General features: G+C 48.5%; 1 protein-coding gene across 1 annotated transcript in view; it reads right to left on the reverse strand.

The window, feature by feature from the left end:
- Window positions 1-26,946, reverse strand: part of MYO1E (myosin IE) — a 200,584-nt gene that overhangs the window by 18,169 nt on the left and 155,469 nt on the right. The window contains exons 19-26 of the mRNA XM_036269692.1: window positions 21,404-21,548; window positions 17,246-17,360; window positions 16,880-17,049; window positions 14,389-14,534; window positions 7,245-7,391; window positions 5,699-5,856; window positions 3,753-3,845; window positions 604-808 (exon numbers count right to left, since the gene is read on the reverse strand). Of these exons, the coding sequence (XP_036125585.1) occupies window positions 604-808; window positions 3,753-3,845; window positions 5,699-5,856; window positions 7,245-7,391; window positions 14,389-14,534; window positions 16,880-17,049; window positions 17,246-17,360; window positions 21,404-21,548 (1,179 nt within the window). The remainder of the gene's footprint in view (window positions 1-603; window positions 809-3,752; window positions 3,846-5,698; window positions 5,857-7,244; window positions 7,392-14,388; window positions 14,535-16,879; window positions 17,050-17,245; window positions 17,361-21,403; window positions 21,549-26,946) is intronic.

Here is a 26,946-nt window from a genome sequence, read left to right on the forward strand (position 1 = left end):
CACAAGCCTGGACTCCACAGAACATATCCAACCCCCTTTCCACACGGATGACTCTGAATATCTACAGAATTTCAGGGATCTCCACTTCCTCTAGGTACAAAGACTGGGTTTCTTTTTGCTACTCTTCATGTTCTGTTCTAGGCAGAAAGGCTCTCATTTCAAGGCCCCAAAGCTCTGTGCTCGTCAACTAACATCCACATCGCACAGAATTCTGGATTCAGTCTCAGTGCTCCTGATGACTCTGAGCTGCTGTACTTACGCAACCGCAGGCACAGACATCCGTCAAAGCCCCATTATTCCTCAACCAGGCCACAGAGCAAACCGGTCTCGGAGTAACTGAATCTCAGGGCTGGAGGGGACCCCCTTCTGATGTTTCTAAGATAAGCCCTCTCTGGAGAATGAGTTGTGTGTTCTCAGGTTGGTCATACATTTAGAAATGCCAACCAAGGGCCTCCTGGCTTTCTTTGGGTTTTGGATTACAATGTGTGGGTGGAAAACCGAACTTTAGAATCACGCACGGACAGCCCACGGAGATCTGTGAGCCTCGGTGTGGTGGATGGAGATGAGGTCATGGGCTTTCCCCATAAGAGGTGGGCGTCTTACCCTGCAGCACCCTGGTCTGGGACCTTGAGGAAATCCAAGCTCTCCGGTGTCTGCGACACTCGATCCGAGCCTGTGGACTGTTGTCGTGGCAAGGGTGGCCGGGCCATGGAGGTGTACAGGCCTTTCTGATTTGACCTCTGGTTTCCAGGAGCGTGGTGGGGATGCGGCACAAACTGGTTTCTGATGGCTCCGTTCTGGTGGTATTCTGGAGAGAGGACAGGAGGACAAATACAGCTTCAGTTCTGTGATCCTTTGCCAAAAGGCTCTCCAAATGTCTTCCACTTATTAACCAAGAGCAACTTACTTACCATCTCAGGCCTCAGTTTCCCCATCTGAAAACAGCATGGGAAATAGAGCCAATACATTGCAAACTGCCCAGCAAGTGCCTGGAATATGGCAGACTCTCACGCGTGCTTGCTGAATTTAATGGCAGAACCATCAGATGGTCAGGGGTTCAAAGCCCACAGTCAAGGAAAGGTAAGCTCGAAACTACCTTTCAAGGGAGGAGGCAGGCACATTCTTGGGTCTAAGAAATATATGGTTATGATGCAAGACGGCTGGCAGGCAGCTGTAAACTGTTGGACACCCGCTTTCAAGGGGTCAGTCTTGGGTGTCCTCCGCAGGAACCGTTAGGAGAGGCGCAGGGAGCACCCCACATAGGCAGGGGAAGAGTGGCTGCTGCGGGGACCAATCGGGACAGAGCTCGCGCGCTCAGCCTCATGCCTGACCCTAGTCAAGAGCTCGCGACCGGGTGAGGAAGGGCTGTCTGGGGCGCTCCGGACCGCAGGCCCTGGCGGAAAGGGGCACTACCAGCTCATGCTGGGTGTGAAGAAGCCCCGATCACTTCTCCCACAGGCAGATCGGGGCAGCCGCGACGAACAAGACTCCTGCAGGCACACTTTGGGGAACCCACCATAAAGCCTCTTCCCACGGAATTAGGGAGAAGCTCTCGGTGCCAGCGGGATGATCTTAGTTTGTACGAGGGACTAGGGGTTCAGTTTTGGCTCTGCCTCTGATAGCTGCATTGACCTCGAGCAAGACACATGAGCCTTTAGAGTGTCAATTTCTTCATTAAAGAATCAAGGAGCTTGGTGAGGCCCCGACTGCAGCCGCGGTTGCCAAGGGCGGGCGTGGGGCACGCAGAGAGGGCTCTGCCAGCGCCCACAGGGGCGGGCTCGGGAGGCCTCTCCAGGCTGCTTGTAACCCACTCACCTGCCATAAATTCAGAAGTTAAGGATAAGCATTTAGAAGTATTCACAGCAGTTTCGTGCCCTGGCCGGTAGCTCAGTGGTTAGAGCACTGGTCCGCAGAGCAGAGTCGCGGGTTCGATTTCGGCCAAGGGCACGTACCTTGGCTGCGGTTTGTCCCGGGCCCTGGCCGGGTCGTGCGGGAGGCAACCAGTCGACGTGGTTCTATCATGTCAATGTTTCTCTGTCTCTGTCTCTCTGTCCCCCCCCCACACACTCTATCTGATGATAAATGGAAAAGTATCCTCGGATAAGGAATAAAAAATAATAATTTAGGAGTGATCATAGTAGTTTCACAGGCATATTTCATATCTGTTAAATCTAATAAGAAATGTTGAGATATCATTTTGAATGCTTTTAAAATTCTATTCTTCTAGTAATTATTTTACCTTAAAGAAAAAGAGTGACAACCACCACCCAGGCCTTTCACCACAGACAGTGAGGTGGGCTGAGCTCAGGGATTCGGGTCCAGCTGCCTCACTGTACTGATGAAGAAACTGTCACGTACAGAGGTTGGGTGCCATGCTCAAGGTCAGAGACTTGGTCTGAGGTGACTTTGGACAACCTCGCCGAGGCAAGTGAGCTTTCCGGGTGGCCTGGCCAGGATTTCACATGGGGGCTGGTGCATTTAGTAACACGACACGACACTGGTTCCCTTAGGTTACTGTGTGCTTGGATGTTCTTCAAGGATAAAGGCAGAGGCGAGGACAGACAGCTGGGCCGGCAGGATGGGGGCCCCAGGAAGTGAGAATTAGCTTCTCACAGCTGGGCACAGTGGCCATATTTTTAGCACAGGAAACTAAATAAATGCTTATTACTGCTTATCTCCCTGGTTTCCGTGGTGGTTTTCCTTCTTGAGTCTCTGCTCCAATAAGCCACGACCCCTGTGTTGGCCTGTGTGGCTCTCTGGTACTGGGGTCAGTGGTTTCCACTGTATCTTTGTCACTCATTTTTTGGTTAATCTTGAGGATTTTTTTCCCCATTGATTTTTAAAGAGAGTGGAAGGGAGTGAGAGGCAAAGGGGGTTGTTTAGTGAGAGAGAGACACACACACATCAACTGGTTGCCTCCTGTGTGCACCTCGACCAGGGCAGGGGATCGAACCTGCAACCCTTCGGTGCCCAGGCTGATGCTCTAACTACTGAGCCACATGAGCCTGAGTGGGGCAGTTTTATTATTAACTGAATTTGGTGAGAGATGGGAAAACATCTTTGTGAATTTTGAGAGTGCTCTTCAAACACTAAACAGATTATTAAGGGCAAAAATTCTCACATGTATTTGGGTTTGGATTTCATTGTCCTGCATATTATATTTTACCACAAAACTTGAGAAATATGAAACATAAAGTCTAAACATTTTTTTTTTTGGTATTAAAAAATAAAATAAAATTAAATTAATTTTCTATCAATTTTGTACCTCAGATATTACTTTATTTGGGAGCAGTTCTCCTAGAGCCTATGTGACTGAGAATAAACACTTTCAACTCCCTCATTAAGCTGTAAACTAGCTATTGTCATGGGTGATGATCATGAGGACGTACCCGGCGAACTCCTGTTTCTGTGCAGGCAGCATCCCACGACTTAAAAGCTGACAACATTCTGGTTGTCATGGACAAGGAACCCCTCCGCTCTTACTGATGGAGGAAGTCTTTCCTAAGGGAGTGATTAATGCCAGGTAATAAAATCCAGATCATTAACTCAGACACAGTTCAGTCTCCCCAGCTCATACTTCCCCAGGATTTTGGGGTCACAAGTAGCTCAATTGTGCTGGGAGTACACCTGCCGCCGAAAAGGCTCAGGGCTGGTGAACGTGCACTTATTTGCTAACAGTTTCTGCCCAAATATGTTTTACAAGTTATGGGTTGAGGTTAATGGTCCTAGTCTATGGCACATGCTGTGCTTACCCGGTGGGGGAGGGGCCGCTCTCATTGGGTAGTTGGCATTGTGAGTGTCACGGGAATAACCTCTGCTTTGAATGATGTTCCTCCTGGTAGGACCTGAAATAAACAAGCAAGACAGAGTTACAGTCAGTACTACTGGTTGGTTTTATGAGTCCTGATGGTTTTTTGCTAATGTAAAACTTGTGAGACGTTTGGAATCCAGGTCTCAGCTGGATCTGCAGGAGACTGGCTGTGGTGGAGGAGGGATTCGAGGGAAACACTGTCCTGGCAGCTGCTGGCCGAAGGGGTGGAGGACATGTGGATGGAGGTACGGTTTTGACATGTCAGAGACAATAACTGTGCAAAGAGGTATTCATCTTACAGAGGTGTTTCTCTTTCCAAAGACAGAGGGGACATTCTAACGTTCACACTCATGTTCTGAACAGAGCACAGGAGCTGAACACACAAGTGACACAGACATCGAGGTCCCTGGCGTGAGGCACATGCCGGCACTAACCGGACATCTGCATATGTCGAGAGCCCTGCACGAAGCGTTTGTGTTCTACGGTCTTCCCAGTAGGTGCAGAGACCACGAAGAGTAGAAGCAGACCTGTACCCTGGACCTGCAGAGTTAGAAATGAGCTGGTGCTAAATGGATCATTGCGGGCCAGCGCTGGGGCTGGAGCACCAAGGCCACGGTGGCCACAGGAGACACATGTACCAGAAAGGAAAACAAGCAGGAGGGCCTCAGAGGAGGGCGGGACTGAACCAGCCGGAAGCGGGGTGCAGAGGGGGTTCCTTGTCAGGAGAAGCGCAGGCAGTGGCAGGCAGGTAGAGCACGCAGCACAGGAGCTGGACGCCGGGTCCTGGGGCAGTGTCGCCGTGTGGGACGGAGGCAATGTTCCACTCTGGGGCCTACCGGACATCGCTCACACTCTTCCTGCTGTGCTCCGCAGCCCTCTTTGCCATCTCCGTGTCCTGGCATCTGAGCCCAGTGCCTCCTTCACCTGAGCCACTGGTCTCCGCATCCCAGCTGGGCCGGGCCAGCGGAGGCCCTGGCAGGGGGCTGGAGTGCCAGAGGGCAGAGAAGTTGGGGTACCCAGCCTGCTTCCTGCCTGCATCTTTCAGCCCAATCCTTTCCTCCTTCTGTCCCTTCGGGCTCGGGGGAGTGACAGCGTCCTGCTGTGCTTTGTCCCTGGTCCCCACTGTGCTCCCTCAACCTTGCCCACCTCTCTGCAAAGAATCCGTTTATTTAGAAATATCATCAAAACCCTCCCCTTGATATGCTGTCTGTTTTCTGCAGTGCTGAGTAATATACAGACACACACCGACGTTTTCTGATTGGCTCTTTATCTGTATTTATCTGTCCTGTATTAGTGAGTCCCAGGGCCTGTCAATGTGTACCTCTGTAGACAGGTTTCAGAAAGGCCTCTTCTATCCGGCGTACTCTCCACTGACCACACGTATGGACTGCATTTTACAGACCTAGCTCCTTTCCATATGATTGCTCTATGCTGTGCATTGTAAACATAGTTTTATAAATATCACTTACAGACAGCAAGGACTCAGGCAGTGAAGGTGTCAGACGGGGGTGTCAGTGCACACACCCCGCCCTCAGCAGAGGCGGGAGGGGCCGAGTGTGCCGCAGTAACAGCGGATCCACGCAGGGAGCGGGCCTGGGGCCAGTGTCTTCCACACTGACAGGAAGAGTAAGTTTTGTATTGTTGACAAGACCTGACTGGAAAGGGCTGGGACATTTGAAGCCAACGAAGTGATGTGTTTGAAACACGATTAATATCGTGATGCCAGGAGTACCAGACAGCACTACTAGGCCACTCAGAAAGGCTGACGCTGCATTTGCCTTGCCGTTGTTCAGTGTGAGATGTCCGAGGGAAGAAAACCCAGCACGGGGAGCAGGAGCCGCGCGGGCCGGCGGAGGGAGGCAGGCGGGAAGCCCGCAGCACACTTACGGGAGTTCTTGGGCAGCCCGGGTCCGATGCTGACCTGCAGCACCTTGTTACTGGGCTTGAGGATGGCCAGGTCACCGAAGCCTTGGTGGAACTGCACCTGCCGCGAGCCCCCAGCACTCCAGGGGCCCCAGTTCTCTTTTTTCAACTTGAGTTCAAGCCTGCGACAAGCACATTTGTTGGAGTTAACGAGTCAGAATGAGGCGGTGAGGACACGGAGCTCACGGGGCCCAGGCCAGGTAGACCGGCGCAGGCCCTGCGGTAAGTCTGCTGGCCACGTGGCCGGACGGGGTGGTGCGCCCTGTGAGGGACCAGGTGGTGAGAGGGGTACCCCATTCCAGGTGCCAACGTCACTCCGCAGGCGGACTCAGGTAGGACTGCCCCGGGGACAGACGGGGACAGCGCCAGCCACACCTGCTGTGGTGTGTCCCTGTGCCCCGCTCCGATATCCCTGGGTCTGTCTGCGGAGGACTGGGCGATGCCAGACGCAGGCTAGCCTGTCTTTAGCATAGAATGTGGTTATTATTTACCTACGTTCTGTTCCTCCACCATTACCCCGCCCCAGGGAGAGGAAAAGCCAACACTCAGCCACCAAAGTTGGGGGAGGTTTACCCCCAACTCCCAAACTGCCCACCTGGTTGCTAGTTCTCATATTGCCTATATGCCTATGGAATTCAATTCCATGTTCTGATTTTTAATGTATATTTTTTCATGCCGTCAGACTAAAAAAATCATAATTTTCTAAGTAGCTGCCTATAATTCTGCCAAGTGGCCTGGCTCTTCATAGTCTCCCTTGTTTTGTTATCCTCTTATTACAAATTCCCAGACAAAAATTACGGCGCTGGGTACTAATAGCCAAATGGACCCCTGGAAAAGCAGCTATGAGCCCACACGGTTACGGTGTCTATGTCCATGCAACCACAGCAGCCGTGACCGTGGTAATCTCCCCTCACCTGGGAAGTAAGGCTTTTCTTCCGCCTCATTCTCGTGGGCAGTTAGAGATGGGAGATAGCTCCATACTATAGATGGACGTTTAAGAAAAAATGTAACTCTCACTTGGCAAATATGAGATTAGAAGCTTGACAGGTTACCAGTATCTGGTCCATGACCCTGTCGTTAAAGCAAAGGAAGGTGAGCCAAGACCTAAGACTTGGGCCACCTGCCGCCCCAGTGCCCCACCTGTAGGCTTCGTTATGCATTGACTGGGGACTTAAGTTCCCACTCTGTTCACTTTCTTCTTCTGCTTCTGGCCGTTCTGCTAAATAAAGTCCTCTTTTATTGGGAATACACAAAAATCTGTCTTTTCCTGCCTCACTTTGGTGACCTTTGTCCAAATGACAAAACACACCCTTTGATGAAGTCATTGTTTCACAGAAATGCAAAAGTGACCTTTTCAAAGTCTGTGACTGCACAGGGGAAGAAGCTGAGGCAGCCAGAGCTGGGTGCTGCTGAAGCCACCGGAGTGAGCCAGATGCCCACCCCCCAACCAGGCCTCCCCTCCCAGCCTGGACCCCAGCAGTGAGCTCAAGGGCCCCAGATCCCAACTTACGTATTGCTAAATTTCAGAGGTAGTTGCTTCTGAGTTTTTTCCTCATAACGCTTTGCTAAGAGGCTTAAGAATTCAGTTTTGAAAACGGATTCAAGCAAACTGTCATACTCTTGCTCATGAAGAATAAAAATGTCATCTTGCATAGTACTGCAACGAAATAGAAAGACAATAAAAGTTACACTTTTGTTTATTCCATTCTTTTTTCATTCATTTTTAAAATTCTGTCAGACAGTGCTAGGTTTCTAGTCTTTCTTTCTGTGATAATCTTTAAAACACAGCACAGCAATGAATCACATGATAAAATCACAGAAATCCGCTTTTGAAGAAAGTGGACAGCCCACCAAAAACACACACAAACATACTTCTCCCACGTGACTTCTAAAACCAGGAGTTTACGGACGATCTAGTCTGTCTTTTAAAAAAAACCATTTTCAAATCCAATTTCTATGTTAAGATCATGTAAACCCAGAATGAGATGAGTAGAAAGTGGCTGAAAGGAACCAGTCCATGTAAGTCCAAGTTAGTAGGACTAATGACATGTTGCAGCTACTGTGATAAATCCTCATTTGAAGAATTAGAAGCTCGGCTACCAAAAGGGCAGCTGATGTCCTGGGCTTCCTATGCACCTAGTATGAGGAGTCCTGGGGTATTTGGTGCCCGGCTTGTAACGCGTGCCAGGCGCTGCTGAAGGTGCACCCCCGCAGCACGGAGATAAGCTGACGCGTGTACAGACAGCAAGCGCGCACGTCACGTTCAAGCCGACACATCTCGCGGGACCGGGAAAGACACGGCTGCGGGAACGCTCGGACAGGGCGCAGCCGGGGCAAACTCGTGTCTGGAGGGAGAGTGGAAACAAGAGGCTGCGGCCAAGGCAAACCCAGTCCCGGGGCAGAACCTCCTGGTAGTGGGGAACTGACTGTACATAGTTCCATCTCCAAGCCCTGCTAAACGTCGTGGAAATTACAACACACCTGTCACTGAGGATCTTTGTCCCCTTGCTGGTAGGTGTCCAGTTGAAGGAGAATACCACCCCAAAGGCTTCCTAATGTGTAGGTTTACAATGACTCCCCAACACCACTGTCAAATATATAAGACAACCCTCTAAAATGACATTTCATTAGAGATGGTGTTTTTCCAGGTGTTAAAAGCAAAGTGAACCCTCTTTGATGAATTGACCACAGAAATATTCCAATCCCTCCAAGCACAGGAAATGCCAACGACATGGCTTTTCAGTAAGCAGAGCTGCACTGTGTCACACGGGAGCCGTGACAAAGCCAGGTGGAGGCCAGTATGGAGGGCTGGGGTGTGGAGAATCTCTGCGATGGGAGATCCTTCTTCCAGGTGGAATCTGATCCACTTGCACTGCAACTCCTGCGGTCTCTGTGCTCAGTCCCATGAATGGAAGGTCAGGGTGGGCAGAGGTCTTGCTCGGGCAGACAGCCTTGTTGGACAATCCTAGGCGTGCCAGGAACCTGTTTTCTCCAGGCTGAGGCAGGGGGCGAAGGACCCGAACCTGATCAAGCCAGCAGCTGCAGCCACAGCCTCTCTCCCTGCAACCTCAGCCCCCAGTTTCCTACAGGAAAGGGTACCACAGCACAGGTGGAACCCTAAGGCACAGAGTGGCAGCGTAAACAACCCACAGGGAGAGTGGGGTAAACTGGATGGTATCCCAGGGGAACAGAGCTGGCCCCTCACAACCTGAGTATTAGACAAGTACCCTGAGGAGTTCTCCTTGGATGTGATGTCAGAATACTTTACAGGTACTTTTGGGCACATAATGGCCATCTGGTGGGGCACTTGGTGATTATTATCCCCTCAAGAGTTTATTTTCAAATATCCCTACATGGCAACCAGGCTTCCAGCACACTCTTGTGATAGTTGAGATATAGGTCTTTCTGTTGTGATGAAGGCCCTGACAACCAGTGGTTTAAATCACACAGCTTTTTCATCCATCACTCAACAGCATGTGCAAAATCGACATTCAGGGCCAACATGACGGTTCTACAGCGCCAGGGAGCCAAGCACCTGTCCCCTCCTTCCCTTTACAGACAGGCCCAGGAAGCCATACAAGTCGCTTCTCCTCACTGGCCAGCACGATGTCACATGGTTACACCTGGCTGCAAGGAAGCCTGGGAAATGTAGTCTTTGGGTAGCTGCCAGTCATTAATAGGTAGAGGAGAGAATGGGTATTGCAGGAGAGCTCACAATCTCCACTGCACCTCCTTGTTCACAAACTTTTCCAAACTAGGAATTGGAAACTTTCTTAAAGTTTGAGAAGAATATACCTCTGAGGATTGAGGCCATATAGCGACTATCGTCTTCCTATTTCTAGGAAAATTCTGGAACTGTCTTAATCACGTCAATTATAGCAATTCAAAACTCCAAAAGGCCCTTACGTAAAAGTTGCTCAGGACAGCTCTCCCAAGTCACCTGGAGTTGTGATCGGAGCCCCAGCACCCCAGCCAGGCACGAGGGGACTGCGGCACCAGGAAAGGAGCCCACGCAGTGGGGAAGGGCGCACACACGAAGCACCCCTTTCTGGTCTGTGGGGGAGACAGAACTCTCCTGCTGAGGAGTGTGATTCAAAGCATTCTTGGATATGTCTGGACGTGTCTGTTTGTCTGGCTGTACTGTAGGCGGGACTGACTATTCACAGGCTAAATGAGCCCAGCACAAGTAACCTTGAGTAATTTTATGTGCTTAGATTTATTACTATACAGAAAAAAAAACCCCAAAAAACAAGCAGGCCAAAACTTTAAGGTCAACTATCAGCATGAATCTGGAAATGAGAAGAGATTGTTTGGACACTTTGACTCCAACCATCAGATTCAAAAACCGCTCCCCCGCATGACCCAGGCATGGGAGTAGCGAATCCACCTTCGTCCAGGCCTGAGTTCCAGCTCATTCCTTTGCCTGCAGCCCATGCTCCTAGACCTGGAAACAAAGCTTTTACATTTATTTATTCTTCTTTTTAAAAAAATCAGACTTATCTTTGGATTTCACCCTTGTCTTGTTCATATGATCAAGCTGCAATTCCTTACAGATGTTTGTACCCTGTGTCGAAAGATCCCTTAGCAGTCCAGTCCCTGCTTTGGCTTTTTATTTGTTTTTATCCCCTCATCTTTGTGGCTTTCTGTGGTATTGCTGACAACACTAGAAAATCTCGTTTAACTCCCTTAACCAGAATCTTCTTAAAAAAATGTCAGTTATAAAACACTGAGTAAAGTCTTAAAGGAGTTTTTTTTCCCCTTAAAGCTGAAAAGGCAATTAGCTGGGACCGCCCTGCCTTTATAAAAATGTTTCCTGACTATGAAATATATGTTCCTTTTAGCAACCTAGAAAGTGCAGAGAGAAATCAAGAAGAAAATCAACCTTCTCGAGTCCTGCTGTGCAGGGAGACCAGTGGTGCCAGGCCGGGACCCTTTCCAATTGCTCTGCGGAAGGGCAGGTATAGGGGGACCAGGCCTCCTAACAGGCCTCCCAGGAGAATGTCACGGCTGCAGGTGCAAAGGCCCCCTCCCGTCTTCGCTAACCTGTGTGTCCCTCCCTCTCTGAACACTCGGAACCTGTGGCACATGTTGATTCAGGGGTCTGCTCCCCTTCCAGGTGGGGAGGGAGTTCCTTGAGGCAGTGACTATGTCTCTTTCACCTTTGAATCCCAGGGCTGAACACAAGGCCGGTGGTCAGTTCCAAAAAGCCGACGGTTCCCAAAGCTCAAAGGCCACAACACGTCCAGGTGTCAGTAGGCTTCAGGTCAGCCGAGCGGGGGGAAGCAGGCTGTTCTGACCACCAGAGGCACAGGGCGACGGGGCAACAAAGCTTCGAGGCGCGAATGCTGTGACCAAGGAAACCGGCGCCGCTGTCCAAAGCCCCTCTCCCAGGCAGCTTTTCCCACCGCACACAAAGACAGGCGAATCTGACCCACAGAGCAGCCACAGCTTTGGGTCTTAGGCTTCTGATGGTCAGCTACTGGAAGGAGAAGTACTCCCGGAAGCTTCATCAGAGAGAGCCCCAAAGAGGAGATTTTATGGTGCCAATCTCATCGCCTAAAAGCAGGAGAGGAAAGAGCACAGGCTATGACACCGTGTGGCCCCCCTTCCCACAAATCGAGCTTCTCAAATAAGAGCGAGGCCAGGTCAGTACTTGGACAAGAAGCAGCTCTTCAAGGATCCTTCAAAAACGGAGGCTTCTGTCAGCAGACTCCACGCCTCAGAAATCCAACATCTCAACTAGATACTGTGTGCCGTCTGCTGAGACTCAGCGTCCCCAGGGGAGGCAGAAACCAGGCATCAGGCTCTGTCTACGTCTCCTCAGATAGGGCTTTCCCTGTCCAAATGATGCTGAGTCCCTCTGGACCCCGCAGTCTTCGCATCCCTCCAAGCCTCGGGCCTATCCCATTTTTTCTTCTAAGTTAAATTTTTTTAAAAATTTCAATTATAATTCAACTATATATAGTTCAGTATATTTATAAATGGTAAAGACGTCTAGTGGAGGTTTAAAAACCTTTTTATTATGGAAAATTTCAAATACACATAGAATAGTAGAATGAACCTCCACACGTTCTATTACTTTACCCTTAAATATTTCAGTATCTGTGAAAGATAAAGCCTCTTTAAAAATTATTTTTTTGTTTATTGATTTTAGAGAGAGAGGAAGGAAGAGGGAGAGAGAGATAGAAACATGGATGAGAGAGAACATTGATTGGCCGCCTTCTGCACGCCCCCCGCTGGGGACCAGGCCCACAACCTGGGCATGTGCCCTGAGCGGGAATCGAACTGATGACCTTTTGGTGCATGGGTCGACGCTCAACCACTGAGCCACACCAGCTGGGTAATAAGGCCTCTTTAAATAAGAATAACCACAATACCATCATGACGCTTAAAGAAATGACCAATCAATCCTTCCTCTCAAATATTTAGTCAGGTTCACATTTCCCAAACTGTCTCATAATTGTTTTGAATGGTCCCTTTGTTTGAACAGGCAGCTGTGAGTCCATTTTGCTTTGACAGTAGTTACAAGACTTGAGAGATGTGCTGAAAGATCACGTCTGTGGGGCCCTTTGATGGTCTTAACTAGAGATCATTAGCTGGTCATTTCAGTCAACAGTCAAGTAGCAAGCCCTTCAAAACACACACACACACCTTACAACGGTTTTTCTGAAGTGTAAGACAACTGTTAAAATCTCTCTCTATCCCCGTATTAAAATAGTTTGAACACACACACACACGTTTGGTGGTCTGGTACCACAACCAATTTCTACTCTGGGTTTGATTCTATGCACAGCATCACCCATCTGGTTGAAGGCCTAACTTGGTTTAGATGACCGGTTAGCCCAGTGAATGGAGACAAGGGAACAGGACTAATGGTGGTGACTGTGAGGCTCAGTGACAACAACATGCCGAGATCACAAGTTGAAAGGCCTCGAGCTGCTTTCTCCCCATGGTGTCAGGCTGCGTCCAGACCGTGACCACCAGAGAGGAAGCAGAAAGAGAAGCTGGCTTCACCGTGAGCCCCTGGCCCCCAAAAGCTGTGAGAAGACAAAGACAGAGGAAGACAGCTGAGAGTGACTGTCCCACACCTTGATAAGCCTCAAGGACTTGCTTGACAATAAGGGTCACAGTGTGTGAAACAAAGGTAGGGACGGTCACCTATGATCAAGCACTCTTAGTGGTGCGATGTGAAGACAGCCCTGGGCGACCACCGGAAGAAGAACCATCATCCTCAGCCTAACGAGCACATGTGCTCCGGGCCTGGGACGCAAACCCAGCTCAGCCCAGGTCTGGCTGGTCCCCGTGCCAGAGAAAAAGAGAAACTTCGGCCGGGTTCCTCAGAACACCAAGGGCAGCCCCAGGTCCCAGCCAGCAGGAGTGCGGCCAGGCTGTGCCCCAGCCAGTGGGCCGAGTTCTCAGGAAAACCTGAAACCAGACAGCGTCTGAAGCTTTTCCTTGAAATTCACGCACCGAGACCTTTCCGAGGCGGGGCTGCCCAAAGGCTGCAGAGGGACTGGGCTGCTTAGAAGCCTTACCACATCCTGAGTGGAAACGCTTTCAACGCCTAACCTCACTGCACCCCCTGGTCCTGTATCGGGAAAACTGGGAGAGGCGGAGTCGGAAAGCAGGTGACACGGGCTGGAAGGGAGCGGCAGGCCATCTGCTTTGGATTATCACCGGAGCGGCTCTCCAGCCTGGCTGGTCGGGCGCCGAGCGTGCAGATCCCCGCTTTGTCCTGAGAGCAGCGGTGGTTTCTGTGTGGAGTAAGTGCTCAGAGGTGCGCCAGTTCCAGGGACACATGTTCACAAGCAACCGAAACGTCGCGATTTCGATGCAACGGAGCCCGAAGGCCGCCGGAGAGCAGTGGGACCCTCGGAAGGGCCCAGGGCTGCGACTCAAGGAGGAAGCCAGTGGCCTCAAAGGGGCCCTTCTTCCTCTTTTCTGAGCCTTCTGTGGACTCGGCGGATTTCCTCTGATCAGAGGGAACGGTCTGGGAGTCTCAGCATGGAGGGTTTAGGGAAGTCTCCCACGTGCAGAAGCCGCTCTGCCAAAACAAAGGCAGGGTGCTGACAGGAAGAGCGGCCCGGCCTGTGGACTTGGGAGCACTTGGCCATGGCTCCAGGGCTGCAGATCATAGAAGCCAATTTGTATTCCCTCCCTTGCAAGAACAGGCACAAAGAACCATAAGGAGTCCAAAGAAACTTCCCTTCCTGGACAATCAGAGGCCACAGCAAACTGAAAAACAGTATCGATGACCTAACGGCCATCTCTGCTTGGACTTTGCTGGTGAAACGGGGTACATCGTCCACGTGGGCGAGGTGGGCAGGGGACTGGGCTCTGGACCTGCGGCCCCGCTTCCGTAAGAGCAGTTACAGTTTGTTTCATATATTAGGTTTATTTCTCAGATTTCCTGGGAACAAAGGACCTGCTGAGAGGAGCGAACCAGAATGGGTCTTTTCCTTGGTATCATTCCTGTCATCTCAGGATCCCTGAGACCAATGATGATCAGGTCTTCTTAGGGAAGATGAAGAAATTCAATTTTCTTCATCAGTGATGGTGACAACTGGGGAACCTAACGAGGCCTGTCATCGGGCTGTTTGGAAAAGCAATGACAGTGCGGAGACATGGGCACCCCCACCTCCACCCCCACTCACCTGAGGGACACAGACAGGATCCTCTCCATCTCGACCCTCCGCTTCAGCACCTCCTTCACCAGGCCTTTGTCGGGGCCCTGCTTCACCTTTTCTCGGCCAATTAGGTACAAGCACTTCGGAGTGAGAAGCAAGTCTCGCTTTACACCCTGGAAGGAGAGGCGCTTTCAGAGGTGGACAGACACGTCCACGTGACAGCTGCCCACAGACGGGCATGTTACCCGAGAAGGGAGGCTGCCTTGGGAGGCAAATGGGGACATCGTTAATAATTATTAGGGTGGCCCTGGCCAGTTTGGCTCAGCAGTTAAAGCACTGGCTCGTGGACCACTGAGACCTGGGTTCGATTCTGGCCAAGGGCAGGTACCTCAGTTGCGGTTCGTCCCCAGCCCCGGTTGGGGTCATGCAGGAGGCAGCCAATGGATGTGTCTCTCTCACATCAACATTTCTCTCTCTCTCTTCCTCCTTTTCTCCCTCCCACTCTATCTGAAGATGAATGGAAAAATATCCTCAGATGAGGATTAAAAAAAAATAGTAATACTAAAATAATTATTAGGGTGACATATATGGAATAAATGACATTTGACTCTCTAACTCACAAAAATGGCAAACTCATATGGATCCACCGAAGGTACGGAGACAACAGGTGTACAGGGACAGTCCTGGGCAGGCCAATGCACACGGTGACCCTGCTGTTATTCGCTACAGAACGTTTCTCAAACAGGCCCCTCAAGTGTCTACCTATGCATGTTTTTGTGTCCATGACATTTTTACTTTTGAAAATGGATAAATTTTCATTTTAATGATAAGCCTTAAAAATCAAATATGAGGCCCTGGCCAGGAAGCTCAGTTGGTTAGAGTGTCGTCCCCATACGCCAAGGTTTCAGGTTTGATCCCCAGTCAGGGCACATACAAGAATCGACCAATGAATACATAAATAAGTGGAACAACAAATCGATGCCTTTCTCTCTCTCTCTCAAGAATCATTACAAAAATTGTTTTTAATTGGACATGAGCAGACTTTGGACCATATGGGTTACCAACCGCCACGGAGAGGCGTAAGCGCTCTGCCTGCACTCGTGCGGTGCCGGACGGCTGGCCATAGTCAGGGTGTAAGAGATGACTTGGCTTCAGCAAGACAGCATCCCTCTTGTTAAGCTAGCATTGTTATTTATTTCATCTTCTACCTGACCGAGAAACAAATAAACAACAACAACAAAACTCTCCGTGGATCCACGAGCGGCAGTGGCTTCAGGTTTCGCGTTTCGGGCCCCGGCTCTATGAGGCAGCAGGACGAGAGTGGAGGGAACAGGTGGAACATCGGCTGTGCCTCCAGTGGCTGCGGGAAGCCCTGCTGGCCACTCCCTCGGGAGGGTGAGTCAGGACGCCCTGCAGTGTGGCTCGATACTCTGCATCTTTTGACCCAACAATTCCATTCCCACAATTTGTTCTGAAAGCACCAGCAGACAGATGCAGAAAGATGTGCACGAGAGGGTGCTCACTGCACCCTTTCAAAAAGATAGTAAAAAATGGATTAATGAGAAATCGGCTAAAAATATAGCATCCGTTGAATGGAATACTATTTCATTATACACAAAACAAATTATAGCCCTGGCCAGTTTGGCTCAGCGGTTAGAGCGTCAGCCTGTGGTCCGGAGAGACCCGGGTTCGGTTCCCGCTAAGGGCATGTACTCGGTTGCAGTTTGTCCCCGGTCCTGGTTGGGTCATACGGGTGGCAGCCACTCGATGTGTCCCTTTCACATCGATGTTTCTCTCTCTCTCTCTCTCTCTCCCTCCCTCTCTATCTGAATAAAAAATGGAAAAATGTCCTCAGGTGAGGTTTAAAAAAAAAAATTGTAAATCAAATATTTATATTGACACATCTGTTAATCTGTAAAGTTCTCCCTACATATATATATATATATATATATATATATATATTTTAAATATATATATATTTAAATATATATATATTTTTTAAATTCTCACCTAGGGCTATTATTTCTATTTATCTTCAGATAGAGTGGAAGGGAGAGACAGAGCCAGACAGACATACATCGACTGGCTGTGTCTTGCATGACCCTGACCAGGGCCAGGGACCAAACTACAGCTGAGGTATGTGCCCTTGACTGGAATCAAACCCGCGACTCTTTGGTCTGCGGGCCGACACTCCAACTGCTGAGCCAAACTGGCCAGGGCCTCCCTGGCATGTTTTTTTAAAAAAAACCCGGAAAGATAAACCAGCATGTAATGTAGATCTCATTTTTATAAAACTAGATTTACAGACTTGTGTCTGGATAAGAAAGTTCTAAAGGACACACACAAAACATTAACATGGTGTCTGGGTATGAGTAGCTATTTGTCTTTTGGCTTCTCTGTATTTTCTAAAGTTACAATGAACACGTTCTGTTGTGGTAGTAAGAAAAGCAAAATTATGAGTTATTTTTACGACTAAGGGATCCGCTTAGTGACTCCGCGGTGGGCAGCCAGCATGTACCTTGAACCTCCTGTCGTACTTGGTCACCGTGTCTGCAAAATCGATCTTCTCCCTCTTGCCCACAAACTGCTGGAGTTCTGGGTGCTCCTCCATCCCGATGTAATCCCCAATGAAGTTCCTGTTAATGCTGTTTCTCCTCCTCTCCTTCTTGTTCAGCAGGAGGTCTGAGGCTGCAATTCCCGCAAAGGCAGAAAGGATTAGTCCTCCAGAGAAAGGAGGAAACTGCTTACACCGAGAACGTGAAAGGAATGCAAGATTTTCCACACACGACACTATATGCAAAGTAAAATAAACTCGTAACTTTCACCCAAGCACAACATGATTCTTGAGATTTGTTAAATGCACGAAACAAAATGACTAAATTACCTTCTTCCCTCATTTGGACATATTTCTTTCGGGCCACGAATTTCCTCCATGTTTTCTGTATCACTCGGGCGTACCCATCATACTTCCTCTCTCGCATTTCCTCCAGAAGAAACAGCTGTGGATGTAAAGAAGACACACGTGAAGCAGTTCAGAAGACCTGAGAGCATCACTTTTTTTTGTTATTTCAGGGGCACTTGGTTTAGTCTCGGCCACACATGGAAAGTGCTTCTCAGACTCAGGAACAAATGAAAAAATAATTAGTAGGGGATGTAGTTTATGATCACTATAACTTTTTTTTCTTTATTGAGTTTTAGAGAGAGAGGAAGGGAGAAGGAGAGAGATAGAAACATCTATGAGAAAGAACACTGACTGGCCACCTCCTGCATGCCCCCCTCTGGGGATCGGGCCCACAACCTGGGCATGTGCCCTGACCGGGAATCGAACCAGCAACCTCTTGATGCATGAGTCAATGCTCAATCACTGAGGCACACTGGCCAGGCTGATCACTATAACTTTCATCTCTATATTTTTTTTCTTTGAACAACAACAACAAAAATCCCCAACATAATGGACAATAGCTGGATCTGAGTGTATTTGGTGGACCTTCATACTGGTATCTGCTCCGAATCTCTGTGAGAGTCAAATGAATGACTCAGAATGTATCCCCTTCTTCCCCACCTTGATGCAAGAGGATGCCAGGTGGCTAGATCAGGTGAGTCGGTGGAGGCTGCTGCTGAGTGCTGCAGAGAGAGGACCGCCCTGCTTTGAGCTCCCTGCAGTGCAGACCCCCTGCCTCGCAGACCTGTCCAGGGGCAGAGGGTGATAGCCACAGCGATGAGCATGACTTATGAAGTGCTGGTTGGGATCTGAATTCAGCAAGAGGGACCAAAACTGTTCTGTCAAAGGGCCCATATCGGACACTGGCAGGTCTTGAGATGTGGGCATTTTTTTTTTTTTTTATCCTCACCCGAGGACATTTTTCCATTTTTTGCACAGATAGAATGGGAGGGAGAGAAAGGAAGAGAGAGAGAGAGAGAAACATTGATGTGAAAGGGACACATCGAGTGGCTGCCACCCGCACGACCAACCAGGGCCGGGGACAAACTGCAACCGAGGTACTTGCCCTTAGCGGGAACTGAACCCGGGTCTCTCCGGACCGCAGGTCGATGCTCTAACCGCTGAGCCAAACCGGCCAGGGCGAGACATGGGCATTTTAACAATTAATACTGATGGCTGTACCCCACTTAACGAAGCTCTGGAGCAACAAAGGTGACAACAATGAGCTGTGATGGACCGCGTGCCTGCCCTGGGTCAGGAATCATTCTAGAAGCTCTGCGTGCATTTCTTTCATTCAACCCCTCGACAACCACACGGACCACAGACTTCTGTCCTCTCATCTCGCAGATGCGCTTCCTCACTTCGACACAGGAGCCTTTCTCCGCAACCTGCACTTGATCAACTCGAACAATGGCGGGCGCTTTTGCATTTACCTAGGAAGTGGTTTACATGACTCTCTAGGAAAAAATAAATAAAATGCACCGATAAAAACTCAAAGTAAAAGATGATGAACAATCGCTGCAAAAATGTTCCAGAAGCAAATGGAGCAAATTTGGTTTGAAGGCAGCTGGGCTTGATTTGTTGTCTCTGTTTATCTGGATGATTTGTTGTCTCTGTTTATCTGGGTCTATACCCAGGAGCCACATCTACCCTCTCCTGTCACTCAACTCCTTCCCACAGCCCCAGCTGTGCACAAACCACGTCTCCAGTGAAACTCCGGAGGGAGGGGCCGCCGCCCCGCAGCCTACAGTGCCGCGCACAGCCGCGTGGGAAGCGTGTTTCCAGAACAGGAGGATACTTGGGTCACACCAGACACTACGTGTACAGTGTTGGCCTGCGGCTGCCTGTTGGAAGAACGTTCGTGTTTCTGATCTGTGTGCTGGGTGTTTGTGTAAGTCTTGATTTCTCCTTCTTTCCCAGCACTGTTTTGGGAGGGCCGTGGAAAAGACACCCGGGACTCAGAAAGGATGACGAGGCAACGGTTCCAAGCTCCCTATGGATGACCTCAGAGGTTAGCTAGGTCGTAGGTTCTCTTCAAAGGCCATGTGGGTTTGAAGGCCAGGGAGGTTGAAGAAAAAGAGAGAGAAAAAAACAAAACAAAAACAGAAACCCCAAATCATGGAACAGGAAAACCAAACTGTTTGGTGCCTGATGTCTAATGTGGGTTCTTAAAACAAATGGATTCTTTTGTATATTCCGCACGTTCACTATAAGAGTCAAGGCAAAAATCACCAAGTGGATTTTTAAAAACCAATTTTGTAAAAGTATTTGCAATGTCAGAGCTAAATGTGGATGGATGAGTGATGGGGGAGGAGACAGGAGATGGTGTGTGTGTGTTTGTGTGTGTGTGTGTTAAAAGATGGGGGAAAGGGCCCTGGCCAGTTTGGCTCAGCGGTTAGAGCATCGGCCTGCGGCCCAGAGAGACCCGGGTTCGGTTCCCACTAAAGGCATGTACCTCGGTTGCAGTTTGTCTCTGGCCCCGGTTGGGGTCGTGTGGGTGGCGGCCAATCGATGTGTCTCTCTCACATTGATGTTTTTCTCTCTTTCTCTTCCTCCCTCTCTCCCTAGATGTTCTTCTCTTTCTGTTCCTCCTTCTCTCTCTACAACTCTATCTGAAGATAAATGCAAAAATGTCCTTGGGTGAGGATAACAAAAAAAAGATGAGGGAAAGGAGTCAAGCGATGATGAAAGGAATTGGGAGGAAGACAAGGAAAAGAAAAACCAAAAATAAATCTTGATTTTGGCACTAAAACCCCAAAGTTCCACTAAATTAAAATAAAAAGTCTGCAAAATATTAAGGCTGTTTTAATTATAGGTGAAAAATTAACAAGTCAAAAAAGTAAGAGCGGGTGTGAACCACAGGAGCCCTGGTTGTACTGCTCAGTCACTCCATCCCGTTTTAGAAAGAACAGGAACTGTTCTGTGGGCTGCTTAATGGTGTATGACACAACATTTTCATTTTATATTTGGAAATGAAATCGTTGTGAAGCTACAAATAACTCCAAGTGGAAAATGCTACCACAAACTTTTCATAAACAGGTTCTATTGATATGTGCCATTTATTTATTTAATAGCCTCTACGGTCCAGAAAGCCATTCACTTACAGCTTCTGCCACCTGTGGGCGTCAGGCTGACCCCCTGGGGCCGGCAGAACAGCAGCTGCGGCCCCTTCTTCCAAAGAAGAAAACTCACTGCGAGACCAGGATTTGCCTAAGGTCAAGTGTTTCCGTTATTACCAACACTGCAAGTTCTCAAGTTATTTCCCCCTGACGGAATGACTCATTTTGCTAAGATCATAGACTCCTGACATGGAGTCTTGTGATTGTTATAGGAACCTCAAGAGATGACGATGCCGAACCCGGGGAGTTCCAGCAGTTCCTCCGACTTCAAGAGCAAGTGGGGCCCTCATTCCGCAGCCCCGGAGCCGGCGGAGGGCAGAGGGGCTGTGCTGGAGTCCTGCTCACCGGGGACTCCCTGCGGATCCCCATGGTGCTCACGGTGACCACACCCTGGTCAGCCGAGATAAAGAAGTTCCTCCAAATTGATCTGTGGAGGCTGAATAAGCTTGTGAATCGTAACATTTTTGAGTTCCTCACCGGCAAGTTTCTCCTCCTACCTAGTCACCTCTTCACTGCCTTTCCAGGCTCCCTCTTGGACTTCAAGGTCCATCCTGGGAATGCTCGTTCCTGAGCACGGCTCCCCCTTCAGGGAGGAACCTGGGCCTGGGTGGTGTCAACGGTTCACCCAAGCCTCCTCTGTGGGACAAAGAAGCCCCTTTAGCGCAGACACTGCTGGACACTAAACAACACTGGGCACCTCCCTGCTGTCTACTTGAGGCTCTGGGTACACAACGGCACACGAAACAGACAAGGGTCCCTGGCCTCAAGGAGACGACCATCGAGAATGAGAGAGAGACACTAAGAAAAAGCATTATAGGATGCCTTTTTTCATACATATCGAGTGCTCTGAAGGCCGAGGGAGCAGGGGTGAGGGAAGACCCACACTTAGACTGGAGCAGAGGAAACCCTCGGAGGAGGCGGCACCGAGGATGAACCAGAGGAGCAGGAGAAGCGGGTGGGGAGGGCTCGGCAGCACACTCACAGACTCGGGGGCTTTGATGAACACTTTGCTCCTCCCGAGCTGGAACTGGTCACTGTCCATGTTGACGGACTGCAGCAAGTGGAGGACACCTTGTTTCTCGTCTCCTCTCCACGAGGGCCAGGTGGCTTTGGTCAGAATGGCATACCTGTAGGACAATCGCAGAGAGAGGGATCAGGGCAGACTCGACCGCCACTCAGAGGCACCTGGTGTTGCTGGGTCCTGGCGACCCATTTGGATGGATCTCAATAAGCGCAAAGTCCATTGGGTCTGGGATGCCCCGTCCTCCCTCCCTGGCTGACCGTGTGCAGGTTAACACCCTCCTAAAACTCTGCCCTTCCTTCCTATCACCGTCTAAAAATAGCATTGCTGAAGGTCACCAGTGATACTCTTCAGGCAAAAACCAAATGGCCTTTTCTCAATACTGATTTCTTCAGAGCACTTAACAGTGACAGCAGAGTTTTATAAAACTCCCTCTAAGTAGCTGTCATTATGACAATGTATTCACCTTCCTCTTTGGAATTCTGTCATCGTGGGTCACAGGGCTGTTCTCTAGTCTATTCTCTCCGCTCGCCTGTCACTCACCATGTTCTTGGGAGGACGGGCCCTTTCTCAGGCACACTCAGCTCTCTCCTTCCTCAGAGCCTTTGCTCGCGCTGTTCCCTCTGCCAGGTGTGCTGTTCCCAAACTCCTCACGTGGCTGCTCCTGCTCAGGGGGACTCCCCTTCAGGGACACCTCCAGAGAGGCCTTTTTGGACTACCCATGCAAAAACACCCCCTTGCTACCACCCGTCATATAAAACCTTTTTCTTTCAGACCATGTATCATCATTTGTGTTATTTGGTTTGCGCTTATTTTGGTTTGTGCTTATTTGGTTAATGTATGCCTCCTCCATGAGGACTAGAGCTCTGTGAGTGGGTGTGCACACCCCGCACCTCACAGCACGCATGGCCCTCGGTGGCGGGGAGCACTGTCGCTAAGGGCTAACACTCAGGGGTGCTCGCTGCATCAGGTGCTGTTCGTGGTGCTTAAATGTATGATCTCATTAGATTCGTACAGCAACCTGATCAGGTTGGTCTTTCCACTTTGCAGAGTAGAAAGAGAAGGCAGATAAAGACTCGCCAAAGCTACTTAGTAGTAAGTGTCAGAGCTGGGATTTAATCCCAATCTGTTTCATTCATCAAGGCACTACATGTTAGCCATGAACTGGTTGATGTGTAAATGTTTCTTTTAAAGAATTATACACTTCTACACACGTCAATGTTAGGAACATCAGGCAGACATACGTGAGAGGCTGATATAACAAAGGAGAGAGAAGCACATTACAGGATGTCAATTACAGACGACACCAAAGACTTGAGATGGCAGAAGGGAGAGCAGGGTGGATGGAGAAATCGGAGGAGTTGGAGGCTGTGGTCTATATACAGGCACATCTAGAACACAGCCAGTAAATGAGCCCCAGGCCTCTAGAGAAGCTAGTTCTTCCTTTGTTCCCGGAAGCTACTGTGATCATACTGATTTGCGGCATCCAAGGGAGAAGGATGCTGGCGGGAAGAGTAGTCTGCCTTCAGGATCCAGGGCTCCGCAGAGGACAGAACCAGGAATCATTGTACCCTCAGGGCCAGCTGACTGGGAGGTGATTCTAGGGGCCCTCTCTGCTCCTCCCAGATACTCACATCTTGCTTGATAATGTTATAATAAATTTCCTGGAGGCACAAATCCTCCTATTCCATGATTAAAGACAAAACATTTAAAAATGAAAATGTCTAGTTAAAGCGACACATTAGCACAAATACATTTCATATATGGTGTAATAAAGTCAGTCAAACAACTGAAACCACATACAAATGACTGATAGCTGAGCCTTTCTAGATGCCACTGGGGGACCTGTTGGAAAAGAAGCAAAGTACCTGCAGTCTCAACGGATGAGGGAGAGAAGCCCATACAGAGTATGGGTGAGAAAGGAAACACTACACCTCCAAGATGACAAGTTTCTACGAGTGCAATTTTACCTGCATTGATCTAATAAAAAAAATAACAAACAACAAAATATCTTTATTGTGCAATTGCAAATAGAGAGCTCTTTGCAATTAACACCCTTAAAATGATGCTGTATTTCTCATTCGATTTACTTATTTTTATAGCAAGGGACTTGTTTTGCAGAGACTCTCTCTCCTTTTTCCCTGACAAGTCCCCCTACCAGTTTGGGTCTGGGTAAGACAAGACTACAGCCTGGCATTTCCGGGGCCCCCGACCATGGGCCACTGGTGGTGATGCCCTCTGCTTTCACCAAGCCCGGGGCAGCCTCCTCATTGCCTCTCCTTTCCTCTGGAGAGGACAGGGCATATAATTCTGGTTCAATGCTCTCCTACTGAGTAAGTGTGTCCTGTTCACCTGTTTATTTCAATACACACGCTGGTGGGGACAGGTTGCACACGGCAATGGTGCACTGCCTAATGGGTGCCTGTGCTCATTTGAGAGGTGAGCATAATAATTTATGCTCCTTTCATCAAGTATTTTCAGTTGAAGACTCAAATATGCCAATATTTCATATCAAGGCCGTTCTACCAGCTGTATTCTTTGCCTGGAGTTCTATTCGTTCCCTGCCCTTAGAGATGCCCTTGTTCTCTCTCAGACGACCAATGTAATGTGTCCTCCTCAGAGGAAATGCAGCCCAGACCCCAGGGACCTCTAGCTGCTGGCACTTGGAGTTAAGGAAGTTTCTGACCCCCATAGGACACAAAAGTCCTGGCAGCCAGTCAGAGGTGGTCTACCTTTCACGCTTTGCTGAGCTTCCTGTTCTGTCTTCTCTGTTGCCTATGACATGGAATGCCTCTGCTCCTAAGCATCCTTTCTCTGGCCCCATATTCTGAGGGGCAGGGTCAAGGTCAAGGGAAGTATGAGAAGAAGTTTAAATGGTGCTATCAGATAAATTTTGCAAATCTTTTATGTTTCTATCACATTTTCTTCCTAAGAATCAGAATCAACATTTAGGCTTATTTCTTCCAATCACAGCAAGGAGCACATGCTGCCCAGTTCATAAGGTGTTTTCTAAGGATTTACAGATACTTTCCCGATCTGAGACTCATAAAGTAGCTGCCATTTATCACAGCTTTTTGACACTTGGTGGGCATGAAAATTGTACTGGACAAGTGTTAAGTTGGGATCCTCCCTCTACTGCTTAAAGTAGAGAAGGATTTATTTCAAGAGCAAATGACCCACCAGTGGGAAAATTAAGGCATCTTTGATTAACAGTCTCTAATCTCAGTCAAGAGGGATGATTTTGATAAATGTAAAGGATTTTTAGCAAAATAATAAACACACACAAAAAGCCCCCATTTCCTATTTTTTAAGCTCTAGGTAGTGTCTGAACGACAAGTCTGTTTAGACCTGTGGGCTTTCTTCCCAGGGAGGAGTGTATGGTGCATGCATCTGTGGATAGTTGTGCTGGGTATTGATACATCCTTTCCCTTCAGATTGTTACTCCTGTTTCTCACTGGGCAGCCTTTCTGTGGACACCTAGAAAACAACTTTATAAACAAAGCCTTTTCTCTCAGCCATGGAGACAGTAAACATACGAGATGGTTCAGAGGCTTACATGTTGAGATAGTCAGGGGCAGACTCTGTTATGACCAAAATCCCAGACTCACACATCTATGGAAAACTGTGTTGACTCTGGAGAAATATTCCCTGCCCACTGACATATATGGCCTTCTAGCTATTTTTGAGTGGGAGACTAAAACTGTACTTTTTACTGAAAAATAAATTTCCTTCCAAATTTTATTATCCTCTCAGTCTTCTCAAATCACAGTAAGCATGACATCAAAAAAGCCTGCTTTTCATAAGACAGGACTGTCCACTTGTCTTTTTGGAATGAAAAAGCTCACAGCAGGAGAGCTAAGTAGGGAGGCATCTAGGATAGAATCATTTCAACGAATGTCCCTCAATATAAAGGGTATAAGAGGCATTCACTGTATGTTTACGCTGCGTAAGGTACAGAAGAAAGTGCCATGCATAGATTCATGACGCTAGCGTGGTACTTGAGAGAGGTCAGGATATTATAACCAACGAGGTCATCTCACAGCTCGTTTAAGGAGCTGCTGCAAATAGTAACGGCCTGCTCAGGGCACCTCAGACATTCCTGGGAGGAGAGCGTGGATTTCCTGCTCTTCCCGGTGCTGGGAGCTCACGGCATGGCTATGAAAGCCAGGTTAGAGCTTTGTTTTTAAATAATATGGAAGGAAGGAAGTCTTTCAGAATTGGTTTCTCAAAAATAAAAATCAAGGTTAGATGTTAAAAAAGATTTGATTATTCTTCAACAGTAATGCCAATCAGAGAGAACTTGCAAGGATCATATAAAGAGTTTTTAAGTACAGGAAAAATATTGGAGAACAAAATTATAAGTGTTGAGGAATTATTGTGGCAGACTTTTCTGAATTAGGAAAAGATGGAGGAAATATTATTTTTTCATACAATATTTTCTGCATTTTATTGTTTTCTCTTAAATGAAAAAAGGTATTTTAAAAAATGCAGTTTTGCAAAATTTTAAATAATTACATAAGCTGTCTCTTAACTGGCTTGCCTCCTCGCCCCCACCCTGGGACATTAGGTAATTGGCTATATTACTTGGGGGAGGAAGTAAGGCGTCTAGTGGTGAGAGGCCAAGGAGGTTGCTAAACATCCTACAACGCACAGGACAGCCCTCACAATGAAGACTCATTCAGCCCCAGATGTCAATAGCTGAGGCTGAGAAACCACGTGCTAAGATAGTGTTACTGATCTGATTAAAACGTCTTTCAGCCCTGGCCAGTTTGACTCAGTGTTTAGAGCATCGGCCCGTGGACTAGAGAGTCCCAGGTTCGGTTCCTGCTAAGGGTACGTACCTAGGTTGCAGTTTGTCCCCAGCCCTGGTTGGGGTCGTGTGGGTGGCAGCCAGTCGATGTGACTCTCTCACACCAATGTTTCTCTCTCTCTCTTCCTCCTGCTCTATCTGTAGATGCAAAAGTGTCCTCAGGTAAGGATAAAAAAAAGTCTTTCACAATTAACATCTCAGTTGCCCATCAAAGGGATGCTATTATAGCAAAGCAAGGGCTCTACAAATTCATTTTCTCAGCTTCCTACATACTTCTTTTCATACAGCTCTGCTTACATGATAGATGTAGTAGCCCCTTTAATTTAGAGAGCCATGAGGGTGAATTTATTCATAGTCTAATCCACTTCCAAAATTGTCAGGAATCTTGAAAGACTGCGATCTACCTTTGTGTTAGATCATTTCTGTTACCCCTCCTGGCCTTCCACATCAGTGACCTGCACAGACGACCGGTGGGTCTGCCATCTCAAGCTCACAGCCCAGGAAACAACAGCCCCAAAGGGAAAATTATTTTGTTAGATGCACTAGATTTCAAATACAACTAAGCTCTTCTTCAGCCTGCTACCTCTTTGATACAGAAAACTTGAATTAAAAAAATTCTAACCTCCTGCTCTTGTATCATAAGAAAAACATAATTATTTTCTGATTAAGATGCTAAAAATGGTTTCTTTCTTTC

The sequence above is a fragment of the Molossus molossus genome, unplaced genomic scaffold, assembly GCF_014108415.1.
Source record: "Molossus molossus isolate mMolMol1 unplaced genomic scaffold, mMolMol1.p scaffold_m16_p_1, whole genome shotgun sequence".
Lineage (NCBI taxonomy): Eukaryota > Metazoa > Chordata > Mammalia > Chiroptera > Molossidae > Molossus > Molossus molossus.